The sequence below is a fragment of the Trichoplax adhaerens genome, genomic scaffold (genome assembly GCF_000150275.1).
Source record: "Trichoplax adhaerens TRIADscaffold_7 genomic scaffold, whole genome shotgun sequence".
Taxonomy (NCBI): domain Eukaryota; kingdom Metazoa; phylum Placozoa; class Uniplacotomia; order Trichoplacea; family Trichoplacidae; genus Trichoplax; species Trichoplax adhaerens.
The window spans coordinates 3,498,860-3,515,634 of record NW_002060949.1 but is presented as its reverse complement, the minus strand read 5'-3'; the positions used below and the strand labels follow the sequence as shown (position 1 = coordinate 3,515,634).

General features: G+C 35.1%; 3 protein-coding genes across 3 annotated transcripts; 2 read left to right on the top strand and 1 right to left on the bottom strand.

Moving 5' to 3' along the window:
* Positions 1-1,963: 1,963 nt before the first annotated feature.
* TRIADDRAFT_58173 (uncharacterized protein) lies at positions 1,964-3,478 on the top strand (the record flags this gene model as incomplete). Its single annotated transcript, XM_002114368.1, has 4 exons — positions 1,964-2,226; positions 2,417-2,530; positions 2,765-2,837; positions 3,377-3,478. The coding sequence occupies 4 exons, from the start codon at positions 1,964-1,966 to the stop codon at positions 3,476-3,478; spliced, it is 552 nt and encodes a 183-aa protein (XP_002114404.1).
* Positions 3,479-7,412: 3,934 nt separating this feature from the next.
* Positions 7,413-11,977, top strand: TRIADDRAFT_58172 (uncharacterized protein; the record flags this gene model as incomplete). The annotated part of the gene is made up of 11 exons (XM_002114367.1): positions 7,413-7,457; positions 8,742-8,894; positions 9,196-9,288; positions 9,386-9,460; positions 9,660-9,772; positions 9,912-9,956; positions 10,603-10,693; positions 10,870-10,921; positions 11,062-11,169; positions 11,344-11,498; positions 11,846-11,977. 11 exons carry the CDS (start codon positions 7,413-7,415, stop codon positions 11,975-11,977), a joined length of 1,062 nt encoding a protein of 353 aa, XP_002114403.1.
* A 681-nt stretch (positions 11,978-12,658) lies between these two features.
* TRIADDRAFT_27786 (uncharacterized protein) lies at positions 12,659-15,588 on the bottom strand (the record flags this gene model as incomplete). The annotated part of the gene is made up of 4 exons (XM_002114037.1): positions 12,659-13,762; positions 13,916-14,150; positions 14,240-14,552; positions 15,372-15,588. The coding sequence occupies 4 exons, from the start codon at positions 15,586-15,588 to the stop codon at positions 12,659-12,661; spliced, it is 1,869 nt and encodes a 622-aa protein (XP_002114073.1).
* Positions 15,589-16,775: the final 1,187 nt, after the last annotated feature.

Genomic DNA, 16,775 nt, shown 5'->3' with positions numbered 1-16,775 from the left:
TAGGCTCTTCTCATGAACTACGTCTACAGTACTGTATTAAGCTTGAGAACGTGGCTGTGCTGCACTAATAAAGAGGATAGGAGATCAATACGAAAATGGATTGAAACTGTAAGTTAGAAAGCTGTCTAGAGTAACCGATCGATTCCTTGAAGAATGCAATTTTGTACGTTATATCATCTGCAGAATTTACAATTGAATAAGTGATAACAGGGATACGGTATACGGTATGGTTTTCTGTATACGTGATAGGGTAAATTGTTTTTCTACTTTCGTTACAAGCTAGTAAGCTAATGCCTATTTCTAACCGTCTACATCCAGTAAGATTAGACAGGTTTTACAGAGGAAAGCAGGATTCATTCTGCAGTGGTCTAAGTTAAGATTTATTAACTAGCTGGCATTGACAGTCAGAAAGTACAGAGCGCATCTGAACTAAGGATAAAAGGGGCCTTAAGGAAACTGATTTAGAAGGCTGATGCAAGTGGTTGTCCTATTTGCCTGTTATTGTGCGTCCCGTAGCGTCGTGTCATGGCCGTATCATTTAATCGATTCTATTCGTCTTATTGGAAAGTATAATTGACATTGAATTCGCCTACAAAGGCCATCAACATTCCACTTTATTGACATAGTAGCTAAAAATGGCAGTCACTGAGTGAAATTTCATCTTTGATAGAATTGACGAGCATCCATGCTATAATAACGTGATGGATAAAGGAGCAGCTACGGCGAGGGTTTGAAAAGGGCTAAATTGAATCTTGCAAGTATTGCAAGCTATGACTGATGATAGAACTCAGAATATTCCACAGATAGATACCGTACATTCAATATTGGTTAAAAAGAATTCATGGTTGCATCATGAAAACTTACCGAACAGAATAGTCAGCAGTAGAAGAAGGAAATGATTTGAGAAATTTTTTTTGGAGACCTCGTCAAGCAGAAGAGAAGACGTTCCTGGTATGGTACCTGGTAAGGGAGGACAAGAAAGGAGAAAAGTCGTTGGTAGGGTGGGGTCCTTCAGCTATTGCGCAGTGCCATACCGATACCCTGCAGTACCGTATAGCGATGACCTCATAGGGTACGGTACACTATCGATAACGATTTGTGTGCAAAATAATCTGTCACCTATGAAACGATCGCTATCATACAGCAATGGTCTAGAGTTGATATCAGTAGTGACATGCTATTTTGCACACGAAGTTCAGTATCGCCTATTGGAGAACTGTTAATCCACTATTCCAGTATGAAGAATTTTGTACAGTAGTTGCTGTTTTAGCTTTGGAAAGCAGTCAAAGGACTCTTTATCCCTTTGACTTTATCAAGGACAACGGGAAGAGTACTCGAAGTCCTAGGCCTTCTTCTAGTGGTTCATGACTCGATTTTAGATGACCAAATATGACGTCCAATATCCCCCCCATTCCAACAAAATCAATTTTTCAAGACGGTATTGCTCAGTCCGCACAGGACTGGCTACAACGATTCCAGCTAGTATATTGTAGTACGCAGTCAGGGCCAGGGGCTACATACTGTATATATACTACAGTAGGACAGATTTTATCTCTCTATAGTAGTAATCCCTGACGAAGTGTACTGTACTGTAGAATACAGTACAGAGTACAGTACAATACAGTACAGTGTACTGTACAGCACAGCAGTTTATTTAACTGGCTTGTTTAGATTAGCAGAGGATTGCAAGGGAAAGACGCCATGGATGGAGGTGGTCGATAGAATAAGAGGATAGCAACGATAAAGAGCAAGTAGCTTCGACATCACAAGCAGGTAACTTCATTATTGGGATAGTTATAACATTTTTTTGCAATAGTTAATCAGGATCTAAATGATGTAGTTTATTTAAAAATGTCTGCTGCTGTACTGTACTAGCCAGATACGTTCATGCTCGCAAGTTCAGCTCTTTTAATCACCTTAATATGGATGCCATTGATACTGTAGATAATATAACTTCTTAGACATGGATGGAGATATGGATATCGTTACCGACAGTATGGACTTGAGCAAATCATTTATACGACAACTTGAATGCTGCTCATCGACTCTACAAATTCATCAAGCTGAAATTGGTGACGTTGGTTGTGTGGTATGGGATGCGGCCTTGGTGTTGGCGAAATATTTGGAGTTAGGTCACGAGAAAGGTAGCGAAGATATTAACGGGAAGAAAGTTATTGAGTTGGGTGCTGGAACTGGCATTGTTGGACTCTGTGCTGCTATAATTGGGTCAGTTGTTACTCAAGTCATCATTCGATTTTGTAACTAGTGGCTAATTTGTAGACAATATACAGTATACATGCGAGTATGCTATACTATTGCACTACACAGTGAGATCGAACGTCGTTTTCATCGCAGTTGCATAACTTGTTCGGATCATGCATGCTTTTTACTCTTCAATTGGTTCTATTTTCTCTAGAGCGAACGTGGTTATAACCGATTTACCTCAATTTTTACCATTAATGCAATTGAACATAGACAATAATAAAAGTAGCATACATTCTGGACACATTGAAGCATCCGTCCTATCTTGGTCAGTAATGAAGCTATCGAATTGAATTGATTTAATTATGCAGTATATCTTATCATAAAATGTACTATTTTAGCATTAATTGACTGAGAAGTAACTAACCTTTCATTTCACAAGCAAAAGTTCAGATGTGTAATGATTAATAGTTGATAATGGTAAACCAGAAACTAAAAGCTCTAATCACAAAATTATATCATGAAATCTTCTGTATGCTAATAAATACTATTTTACTGACAGGAATGATGAAATTGACAAACTTTTACCCCTACCAGACTATTTAATCATGTCAGATGTTATATATTATGAGGAGGTAAGTACTACTGCTACATAAATTTATGTATAGCTAGAATTAACTTGCTGTAACATAACGTAATCTGGTGACTAATTTTTTGATTAATAGTCTTATTACTTGGGTATACTGTAGTGCTACTTGTACATGCGTGTGGGATTGCTGAAATTAAGCTATAGCAAATAACGTAATCAGGGTCAAAAATTTTATATTAACAACTATATCACTTGAATGTGGTAATCATTGTATTTGTTGACTATTACAATCAAACTGTAGTTAAGGTATAATCATGCCGTAAATTTTGAGATTAATAAACACATTACTCAGACATGGACGAATTTTTAGGGTTTAGACCCATTGATAAATGTTATAAAGAAACTTGCTGGTCAAGACACCTCAATATTGATAAGCTACGAGGAAAGAACTTTAGGCAATAAGATGAGCTTAATACACCGATTCCTATATGTAAGGACATGTTAAATACGGACCTTGATGCTAACAAATTTATCTTGTAGGGCTCATTTATTAAAATAGTTGATTATTATCTCTATATTTTATAGGATATGCAGAGAGATTTTAGGATAAAAGAGATTAGGCAGGAGGACTTGGATGATGTCTATCGTAGCGATGATATACATGTTTTGCGATTGAAACGAAAATGAAACGTTTCCATTATTTTCTTAATTAAAATATCATGGAACAAAACAGCTTTTAAATTAATTTTAAGTTAGCTTTGGACAATGTAATGTATTCCATATAGTATACTGTTAATGCCCTTACAAACAATCCGGTAACGAAGGCAATTTTTACATTTATCTATAATCAAGTAGCTCTCAAAAAAAATTGTAAAATACGGAAATAAATGACCTTTGCAAATACGTTCTTATCTATGATTTCTATCTATTAATCCTTGTTGGCAATTACTATTTCAGAGTAGATGTACAGTATTCTAAGTATAGTTTTAACAGCCTCCTAAATTAAGATAGGTTCTTAACAATGAACCAAATGAAAAAATCGGCATCAGTTTTACAGTTATATCTTAACAATATCAAATTTAGAAGATTTGATTACAATTGGTTTTGAACAATAAACTGGATAGGCTATTAGGAGATAAATATGATATTATGTTTTCATATTTAAAACGAATCTAAGATTGTTTGCTTGCAGCTTATTGAAATTTCCAACCCAAGCTTGACCTCTAGGATCTACATACGTTCCCTGACCATTCAATCTTAAATACAAATTTAATTAAGATGATTATTTCGATGGGTGCCAACTGAGTACGCGTTCTTAATTAAGCCTCTCAATAAAACAATCTTGACTTACAAATTATCGTTAAAATTACACATTACATATGATCCATCTGGCCATGAATATTTTCCACGACCATGAAACTTGTTATCCATAAATTCACCGTCATATGATGCTCCTGATGGATGGGTTAGACAGCCTAGAAGTCAAGTTTCATGGCAGTTTTAATTGTACTATATGTTTATTCATGTCAAAACGTATGATATGTATTAATATTAAATATATGTAAGACGTTTCACTCTTAACGATCATTAGAGGATATACCTTTTCCCAACATTCGATCTGCTATCCATTGTCCTTCATAGCGATGGCCGTCCGGCGTAGTATGTGTTCCATAACCATTTCTTTGTAAATTTCCATCAATCATTACATACTCTCCATCTATTTCAATTATGATTATCATTTACAAATTTTTTCTACTAGACAAGACAAATTAGACAAAATCATTCCGTTTTAAAATATTTACTATACCATAACGATCTCCATTGGGAAATATATAGACTCCTTTCAATACTGGCGGAGCTATAGAGATCAGAATAAAATTGGTGAACAGTATTTAAGTATACAACTGAACTGCTCTTATTGGTTTCACATGTATAATATTATCACTGGTACAACGATACATTTTTCTTGCTTTTAAGCCATTCAAAATGTTCTACTATATATCAATGCAATCTTTATCGTACAGATATGGTATTAAAATTCCAGGTTCCTTTAAACAACATAGCAGAAACTGAAATCTCTGCATATTACGATAACTAGCGAGTCCTATATTTTGCAAACTTTAGAAATATATTCTACTTCAATTACATAAATACTATAATATGCTAATTTAAAGATATAACGGAGTTTTACAGATCAACTCTGGGTTTAAAAATTGTAAAATATTTTTTGTTTTCATTATGTTATGCATGCCAGGGCATAGTTGATCAAGTTATTATACGTGTTCTATGTTCATGTGGACTAATAATACTGAGGCAGGTAAAAGAATCAAGTTGACAGAAACTTCATCTTAACATTTGGCTACATAGTTATATACAGCCAGTGTCTAATACGACTACCGTAGTCGATTAAAGTACCGTTTGCCGTACTTATATATTCTACCTATACCAAAATATGTTCACTTTTAATGGTGGCTAAACTGATGTAGGTTATTCTTATCAAATATATTGTGCCTGAGTATATCAATGTTAACTTTATTACCTTGCTTTAATTTACTTCCTATTTGAATTAACAGGTTCAGCAGTAGATTGATAGTGAAGAGAAAAGAAAAATATCTTAATTTCCGTAGGCTAGTATATCTTTTTATGTTCTATTTTAAATTTAGTTGGCATGGCCATCAATATTAATACTTAAGAATTAATCATGAGTCAAGATATCCATGATATTATTCATAATTGACTTAATCTAACCTGGCATATTGATTATTACAGATCAGTTGTTTCTATTGAAGATGGTTGCTAAATCTTGGATATTTCCTGTTTCTACAGTGTAACTAGATTAATATCCAACGCAAAGACAGTTAGCAGCGAATGCTGCGCAGACAAGCGATAGAAATTTCGAGTTCTTCGTCTAATCACGATTCGAATTTAATCGTTTCTCAATTAATCGCAGTAGATAGACGTCGTATACTTGTATTTGTCATCGGAGTAGAGACAAGGTTGTCTATAGTAAACTAACTGATTAATGCTTAGCCGTTTTCTTATCTCTATGGCAACAGTGATGTACAGCCTTCCATACTAACATCAGTCATCTTACTCAAAAGAGAAGCACGGCAAGAGGCCTTTCACCAGAATCGAGCAGACGGACTATTTTGCTGGTCAATTAAACTCTATTCTACTCCACACATGTGCGACCTTACAATGTACGCTATACAGTGGGCAAGCATACGAGTATGGTGAAAATAATATTTTACAAAGATTCTAAAATTGAATAATTTGAAGTAAATTTGGAATCTTTTTGCTCATCTGGCTTTAATGGTAATTGGGCGCTATGATCTTAAGCAGAATCGTAGCCCTGTAGGTTTCCCATAGTGCGCCGTATGGTTTCAGTAGTATGGTAGAGTAATAAAATGACTAGAAAATGATCACATTGATCAGCCTAGATCAGCCTTCTGGTAAAGGCCAGTTCCCGTCCGTCCCTGTACAGCTCTTTTACTTACTGTGAAACAAGATCTGTGTTATAATTCATTACTATTAGTGAGTATAATGAGTCTGTAGTAGTTCAAACGAGAAGAAAAGAAACGAGCAAACTGCCGCTTTCTATCTGGAAACTGGAAGACTGACTACACTATTTGCTGGTTATATCCCTACCGTACATCTGTTTCCATACGCTCCTGTACTCATCCTTTTTGCTCTGCATCAGGTGCCACAATCTTAAAACCGGTTAAAAAGGTGTAACGCAACAGTTGTACAGAACAGTAAAACGACTAGTAAAATAGTCAGCTTCTCAATTATTTCTAGTTAGTAAGCGACAACTGTACATCAGTTAGTCTTCACGCCATAGAACATAAAGATATTGAACCGAACCGAACCTTTCTCAGGTCTGCTTCACGGACAGTACAGTACAAACCCTTTGGTTGCAGACAGGGAGACGCCTAAAAATAACGGAAAATTAACGTCATTTAGAATCAAGATTGTAGCTCGTTGATTTTATTTGCTAATTAATTATAGTTAGCTTTACGCCTTATACACGTATAAAGTATCATTATTACTGTATATACATATATGTTTATGTATATATATTACGGCCAATGTCTGAAATCTAAGCAATACGCGTAATGGCCTATACAGAATATACTCGCATATAAATATTATAATTACTAGTATTATAATTATGCGTATACTAGATGAATGTTAACATACTATACACACATACTACAAGCTTTTCACGTAGTATTTGAAATACAATACGTTAGTAAACGCCAGAGGCTACGGCAATGTAATGTATTGTAAAGGATTACCAATAAAAATAGGAAGCCCTTAGTACAGTATTATGCCATTAATTAGGCGCCTAATAAATACACTCAACGTATAGTTAGCCAGGTACTAGAGGCAACTAACGAGGTTCGATAGTCTATGCACATACTAACTTCTGAGCTTGACTCCAAGTTTACTGCAATACATGAATGACAACCATTTTTCTTATAATTTCTAGTAGCCGGCTCCACCCTCTTTCTATTCACTATATCTATTCAGATAATATCATTTACAACTAGAATTGGATAAAGCAATCTTCAAACAACTTGTATAAATGTCATAAGAACGGCGAAATGGCCAAGTCAGAATGAGATTTGAAGGAGACAAACAAAAGGGAATTGAGGACTGCCTAGTGAGACCGAATAAGTGCTGAAAATTGATATACGTATATTTACTCTATTACAAGTAAGTAGAGATTATGAGTAAGATTAATATTTTGTTAACTTCCATTGCTTGAAAACAAGTAAAAAGTAAAATATCATCGTGAAAAAAGTGAAAATAAGCATCTATTCCAATCTATCATCATAAGAATCGCCTGCTAATGTCAAAATTACCACACTTAATATCGATGAAACATGCTATAATGCTAACATCAGTCACTCTAAAGTGGCCTTAATTGAACTTAAACGATGACGTTCATGGCATCCTAACGATGATACAAATTTGATCATTACTCTACGATGATACACGTACTACATGGTGTATTCGATATCAATCGGCTAGTAGAAGTGATCTTTTTTCGGATAGCTAGTCGATATTCACCTACATTTGGCCATGTGAAGTTTAAAGTTTAAACATACTGTAGAACTTCATAGATTCTATACGATATATGCGTATGCAATTAATAACTTTCATTACTTGTTATGACTTATGTAGAAGAGATTTAAACGTTCCTCACAAGAGTAGAGTTCTATTTGCTAATGCTCAAAATTTTATAACCAATTTAACTTGATTACTGTCAGCTATACAAGAACATAGATGCGTACAATTAATGTACAGTACCACTCCTTTCATTCGATAAACTTGGTCTTCTTTTACTTCCCATGATAGTAACAGGAAACTTGACCGCTATAGTTAAGTAAACTGAACTAGAATGCATATACTGTACTTGATAGCTTTATAGAGAGTAGATAAAATCAAAGCACGTGCTATTTCATACAGTAATTCAATGTCGTTTTGCAAAAATGCCTATGGAGTTTTTCAATTTTTAAAAATTTTTATACGTTTGAATGAAGAGAGAGGGTCGATGGGGATAAAATATATCAATATGATGCTACAGATGGAAAGCTTTATTCTACTGCAATATATAGTGCTATACTTCAAAGTCTGTGCTAATTGAGCAACTACGTTTGTAGATATTTGGTTCATTTGTAGAAGAGATTTAACATACTGTGTGCAGATCGATAATTGGTAACTTGTTTTTCTTTCTACCTTATGGTTACCAACGTGATATGATTAGACTAGAAATATAGTATAAAAATGTGATGACCGATTTATAACGTGCAATGCAGTGCATGTACTGACCGTAAATAATGTAATTTATGAGTAAAAAGTGAATGCAAACCTGTTGATTAGCAAGTTTAACTGGCTTTTGTTATGTATCTTGTTGCATTGATATCAAGTGACTAACGAAAAGGATCCCTCATTATTGTCATCTCGCCGAAATCGCCACAGTACCTTGTTAATATTTAGTAGTAACACATCTAAGCATCTAATAGCTGGTGGAATTGCTGGTGCTGTTTCACGAACTGTTGTATCTCCGTTAGAAAGACTGAAGATATTATTTCAGGTCAGCTAAGTTATTTACAGTACTGTATATAGCATAGGTGCCGAGTTTAGATGCATTGTCTTAGATACCTGTTGCTATTCCTATCGTTTTTCTATTAAAATTATTAAAATTGTTAGAATTTGCAGTAGTTATAATTCTATTGTACAGCGTAATCAGTGCATGTATGTGTACATCTGTAAATATCGTTCTGGCACGTCCTGTAATCCTTAATTCCGTTGGTAATATAACCTGTAAACATAGATTATAATCTTTCGCAGTCATCTATGATAAATTTTGGTTAACATTTCTATCTATCGAGTAGCTTCAACATTCACAACATGAAATCAAATTTAAGGGAATCATACCAAGTCTACTACAAATACGTAGAGAAGAAGGATTTAGGGGTTACTTCAAGGTTGGTTACTGATCTAGCTGCAACAATAACATACGTCACTATTGCATAAAATTAAAGATAATGTACTTTATTTCAAACGATATCTTTCTAATTATAGGGAAATGGGACCAACGTTGTTCGCATGATTCCGTATATGGCCGTCCAATTTACTGCGTATGAAGAATATAAGAAGGTAGCTGAATAATACTAAGTAGATACAATCTAAGAATTATAAGCTTTCTGATAAACTAATATTATCACAATAAGTAATTTGATATCGCTGATAATACCTCGGCTTGATTCCAAGTTAATATATTATTGTAATGCTGCAATACTATTCAACTTAAAACTGCATTCTTAAATGAAAATTGACGACTGCTTGTTTAATATAGCAATTTCATATAAGCCAAGACTTTCGCAAACATGATTCCTTTCGAAGACTATTAGCTGGCGCTCTGGCTGGCCTTACGTCAGTTATCGTCACTTATCCTTTGGATCTTATTCGGTAAATAGGAATGCTTAGATGTCTTAATACGGCAACATCTTACATCGTCTAGGCTACGGAACGTCTTAAGGTTTGATTTTATTACGCTTTAATGGCCTATATTATTTCGTTGTAAATATATAAATGTCGTGTCAAACAGAACTCGATTGGCTGCTCAAGGCGATGGACCTTCACGCAAATACAGGTAAACACATGTAAAAATTTTCCATTTACTGTGTAGGTAGATCATATTGCATCCTTTACGCTCATCATTGATGATGGATTGGGAAAGACTTTGATTACTCCATAATTAATAATTATACGTATATTAGATTACGTTTCTGCATAATAGATTATTCTTACGATCCATATTTCTGCAATATGATAGCAGCAAATTAAGTAAATGTACTGCAAAGTGCATGTATTAAATTGATTATGGTACTTTGTTATAGTTCGTATTGCTAGAGCTAAACAAGTATTCACAAATGTAATTACATTATTTTCGTAGTTTCATACGAAGATATAAAGTTGTAAATATGCTCGACTAATTATTAGATTAACTTATACTGCAATATCAACAATGAGAGTATCTACACTTGTGAATAACAAAGAAATCGATCTTACTAATTATGCAGTTCAGAAAAGTCAATATAAAAACTTTTAATTTTTTGTGCAAGCTAAAGGTTCTAAAGGTTCCATAATTTTGTGATTATCAAAGAGTTAACTTAAGTTAACGATATTTTCATCTGTTTATTTCGTGATCGATTGCAATTATAGTTTGAATGTCAATCTATGGTATGAATTAATCAGGCACTGATAGACTCCAATCTAAAGCAATTTAATTTTTTCAGGAGTATTCTCCATGCAGCTGTACTAATATGTCGACAAGAAGGCGGATTTTTTGGGGGTGCACTTTATCGTGGAATTGGACCATCATTAATGGTAACCAAAGAAAATGCAGTTTCACATGAAAATGTGTAATTGTGGAATATAATCCGTACTAAACTATCTATACTCGTAAATTAGTTGCAATTAAGAATTATTATTAATTCCTTACATATACTACTCTATTATTATCTCACTTTACTACTGTTTATATCCGATACTCCTTACACTAGGGTGTTGCTCCTTACGTTGGCCTTAATTTCATGATTTATGAAAACTTAAAAGGTACAGACTGCTGATTTATCTATTAAAAATTAGTGAATTTGTTTGGCATATTAGATGACATCGAATTTCAGCTATTTAGCTATATTGGTGGATGTTTCATATTGTAAACCGATTGTAAGCTAAATCATTTCATATTATAGGTATAGTGACGAGACGTTATTATAGTACCTCTACAAACGGAACTTCTGAATTGCCTGTGCCAGTTAGACTAATGTGCGGTGGGATTGCTGGTGCTGCATCTCAATCAGGTAGTGTTTCCTTTATTATATACGTGCTAAATTATCACTTATCGAGAGAATAAATAAATATTACTTTTACAATGTTAAGGGTTATTGTATCAACTTTTGAAGTATGATTATCAAATATCTAATGTTGTAAACCTATAATCCTTTGATGACGTCAATCATTTTTTATCATTCAAGTCACCTATCCACTAGATGTGATACGAAGAAGAATGCAAATGAAAGGAACTAATTCTAACTTCGCCTATACTTCTACTGCAAATGCGTTTGCTACTATTATCCGTGTAGAAGGATATCTCGGATTGTATAAAGGAATGCTACCTAATGTTATAAAGGTAATAATTAAGGAGTAATAGTTATTCTAGCTTGTTCAGTTTATACATTTAAGTTATGTGCTCTCGTACTAAGGTATTGCATGCTTACGATTGTGATATTTAGGTCGCTCCAGCTATTGCCGTAAATTTTGTTGCGTATGAATTCGCCAAAAAGATGATCTATCGTTACTCTTAAATGATCAATAATAATAAATAATTACTGGATCGTATGGTATTGTTGAATTTGTACACATTAGTACTCGTACTATATAATACAGTACATACTGTACTGTGTATAGAGGGAATGATGCACAATTAGTGCAACTGTACTTATACTGCAATTGGTTGTTATTTAAATATTACAAAAGGAATACGCTCAGGAGACCTCCTCTATGATTAACATCGCTTATATTCTCATTACTGTTACTCAGCAAAATGCCTACAATTTTAATATTATGAAACCTATGCGAATCTCTATTTTAATGACTGAATATGGGTAATTTTCAAATTTGTATAGTGCATGATAAGTATAAGTAGCAACTAGGTGACTATAAATAAAAAAGTATTTTTATGATTTTGAAATGCATGATAGTCATGATTTTCGAAGTTAGAATATTTACGCGTAAAGTAGAATATTAAACGTAAACTTGTAGACTCAAACACGAACTAAATTAAGTGAATTATAACCGTAAACAGATGACATGGTCAGTTACTGCTAATTTACCTCAACACGCATACATTAGTTTTTCATGTTCGAGATATTTCTGTCCTTACGAATGCTATTACTGTAATAATTATGTACCATCGTAGAGCATCGAACCACAACAAACATGTACAGTACTATAGCAATCAACTTTCACTCAATCCGGTCGTTTTCATACATGTTTTGGGCAAGAATTTCTAAATTATATTTAGTAATCCCTGTTTGGGATAGCGAATTTAAATCGTTTTAATCGGATTCCTACAGTTCATACTTATTAATGAAAGGAAAGAATGCATGTTTTTCTTAAAGTATCCTTTTATTGGTTCCATTGAGCTATAAGTATAACCCTTAAAACTGTGACATTAATTAGCAAATCGATTAACCACTTTACAATAAGATCGCATCGCAAAGTTCACACAACATTGCAGAACATATATCACCTAGAGATTGTTACAACCGTCATACAGTATTTATTCGATTAATTCGATTCCTGTGTCTTGCTATGCTTGTCTAACACATCAATAGCCTCTTGAACTTTTGAATCCAATGCTTCTTTAGATTCTAACATATGCAATACTTCAGCATTTTCAATTTCCAACAACATACCAGTGATTTTTCCAGCTTTTTCGCTACCACAAATTGCTTCTACCCTTGGATACAATTTCTCACCCAAAATCTGCTTCTGTTGGGGTTCATCGACTTGGGATAAGTGAGTGGTCAAGTTGTCAGCATCTTGAGCTGGCTGAGCACGAGTTTGATGATTGGCTTGACTAGGCGCTTGTGGAGGAATATTACGAACATTACTATGTTTATAAGGTGGGTGCCTAGGCTGGTTGGAGACAAGAGCTGCATTAGCTGCAGCAGAGCGTTGGCTAGGGTTTACATTTTGTTGGCCTTGTGAGCGTGGTACTCCAGCAAATCTCATGCCACGTCCACGTCCCATTTGACTACCGCCGCCAATACCTCCATAACTGGATCCACCTCCACTATTTCTCATCATCTGTTGATTCTGCCACCTAGGTCGAGCAGGCATTTGTTGAGTTGCATAAAATCGCTGTTGTTGTTGCTGACCCTGATGCATACCAGGCATATAGTATCCACCTTGTTGAAACATTTGGTTAACACCTGGTTGTCCTGGTTGAGGTATGCGCAAAGTAGACATTCGTTGCACGTACTGCGCAGCTAATTGGGCTTTACGATCCTCCTTGCGTTGGGCTAGGGCTACGTATAACGGCTTTGAAATGATAATTCGCCCATTCATTTCAGTTACTGCTTTCGTTGCTTCTTCAGGTGAAGAAAAGCATACAAATCCAAAACCTCTAGAAATACCTTTTTCATCGCTCATTACTTTAGCGCTTGTAATCGTACCAAAATTAGCAAATTCCTGCCTGAGTTTTGCATCGTCAATAACGTCGTCTAGATTTTTTACATACAAATTAACACCTTGGAAGCGTTTCATCATTTCTTGTTTTTTCTGTTCGTACTGGCGGCGAAGAAGAGCACTTCTCTCACTTTTTTTCTGAGCTCGAGCAACGTACATGCGGCGCAGATCAAATTCTTTTTCATTCAAGGTTTCTACAGCCTGTAATATTTTGAGGAAAAACTTCAGTCAGCATAAATACATTCTCGATATTGTTGCATCGTTTAGCGATAAAATTTGAAACTGATCACACTGGTTGCAGTACGAATCCATTTTAATAAAATAAAACTAAACTGTATACATTACTATACTCACCTTTTGAGCCGCCTCATGAGTTTCATAACTAACAAATCCAAAGCCCCTTGACTTTCCGCTATCGTCACGCATGACCACACAGCTTACAATCTTTCCGCACTGTTCAAATAGATCTCTAAATTCGTCGTCTGATATATCATCTCTAAAATTTTTCACATAAAGATTGGTATACTTTGCAGCCAAGTTTCCAATCTTCTCCATACGTTCCTTACGCGACATAAAATGTCCAACAAATCTAAATTCAAATTGAAGAGCGGCATATTTACAACAAAATTGTTATCATCTTGACTACTTGATAAGTTTTATACTGTCGACAGCACTTACACTTTCTTGCCGCTTAACAACATGCCGTTAACTTTCTCGATTGCACGATTAGCAGCCTCCTGAGTTTCAAAGTGAACGAAAGCATAACCCTTCGAGTTACCATTTTCATCCAAGGCTATTTTACAAGATAAAATGTTTCCAAAGGCGCTGAATGTATCATATATGGCCTTATTATCGATGTCCTTTTCTAAATTCTTTATAAAGATATTGCCAACACCAGATCGACGTAGGGATGGATCTCGTTGTGACCACATAATCCGACATGGCTTGCCATTGACCGGATCAAAATTTAAGGTATCCAGAGCACGTTCAGCTGTAATTATTAATAGGAGTAAATGGTTAACTTACTGTAAATCTATAAAGATAAAGGGACAAGTAGTGACTGGAATGTTCATTAATTGGGCTATAATCACGATTGCAATTACAAAGTAATCGAGTCTATATACTGTATATACATCACAGATCTACATTCGTTCATGCTCCATCCTTTTTTTTATTAAAATTCCTTCATCGTTTGCCCAATTTCACGCCTCGCCGTACATAATATTGAAGGGCTATTACTATCAGTAAGAGTACGCTTATTGGTGTTACCGTACCGTACTGTACTGTACTGTACTGTACTTGCACCGTCTTAACGCATACCAAATGACTGCCATTCATTTGATATTGTCTTAGTACGCAGACGGTAGCCTTTGACTGATACTCTTTGATAATACCAAGCCAAATCACTGTACGCGTAACGTTTTATATTTAGTAACTCAATACGGTTTTGGGGCGTACAAGTGGCAAAATGGAAAAATTGAATTGAATCTACTACAATCAGGTCGAATGGCGTGGAGATTCTCCCGATATGGGGATGGAAAATATTATTCAATCTACTGTAAATCGGTACCAAAAGTGCTCTTCTATATTTAGTACTTATACTGAATGTAGGACAAGTAAAAGTGAATCCAATAGGACTGATCCTATTACGGCATCAGTCTATCTCAAGGAGAAATACAGTACTGCACTATGCAAACGTTATCAGAAGGATTTTATATTTAACTAAATCGTTCAAGAAATCCAAGTTCGTAGTTTGTACAAGTAATTAGTTACAAAATTGTCAAGTTACGGTGATGACATACTGACATACCATCGTTAGGCTGCTGAAAATTGACATAGGCATAGCCGAGGGAACGTCTCGTAATAGCGTCCCGGCAGACGCGAATCGAAGAGATAGGGCCGGTTGAATTAAATTTTTCATATAGCTGAGCTTCATTCACGTCTGGTGCTAAGTCACCAACGTACAAAGAAGCCATTGGATATGATGATGATGATGATGATGCTGCTACTGCTGCTTGCGTATTCATTTTTCTTCACTTTCTTTAATGATAGTTTCCTTCTGAAAATTGTAATCAAAATTGCAATCCAATTAGTGAAAAGTAATCCAAAAAGTCGGTCAAAGTGCACTACAGCGTGGCCTTCTACCAAACATTCCAAGGTGTCAAAAGTACAGTAGAGTATATGTGTTTTTTAGCGCCCTTACCAACAAAAAAAAATTAGAGAACCAGAGGCCGTTATAACGCTTTCTAGGAGTATTTTCTTGTTATGTTGCTGTTAAATGGATTTGCTATAGGGTAGTACACAATTTTTTCTAAGTTTTTTGGGAGTTTTTAAAAGAGTTTTTCAAATTTTTTTGGAATTTTTATTTTTTTTAAGTATGGTAAAAGGATACTACCAGTGTCTTAATGACAAGGTGAAAGAAAAATGGATCGATTGGAGATGAGCATGTGCTCTTTTATACAGAACATTCACAGTAGGGCACGCACAGTAGTATAGTTCACTGTCTACAGGCTGTCTAGTGTCTACAGTACCGTACAGTATACTGTACTATAGTATTCCAGTGCATGACAATACATACAGTACTGTACACTGTACACTTAGGTCTAAGTACTGTACTGTATACTGTAGTACTGTACAGGTACGTACAGTACAGTACAGTACTGTACACTGTACAGTACATAATCGGATCATGACTTGGTTGATGTGTGGCGGTGAAATGAGGTCACGTGTAGGGACTTCCAATCAAGAAAGAGCTATTGACGGACATACCGTACAGTGTACAGTATACAGTAGTGTACACTGTACACTGTACTGTACTGTACTGTACTGTACAGTACTGTACGTTGATGTTCTCATGATAATCTATCTTCGGAGATATCCTTCTATGGGTATACTGTACAGTACATATAAATACTATACAGAAATTTCAAAGGAATACAACTTTGGTTTTAACGAAGAGGAGACTTCGAAAATAATCAGATTGTACTGTACAGTACTGTACATACTATACAAAACTTTCTGTTGTCAAGTTGAATCTCCAGGGTCTACTGTACCAGTAGTCTTGGCTGCTTTCGTCATCAACTTTTGCAGTACTGTACAGTGAGTGTACACTGCATACAGTTAACAGCAACTTAACTTTGACCACAACCTGAAGAGGAGCATGCGCACATTACTGACTGAACTGACAGTGTACAGTCTACAGTGTACAGTCTAC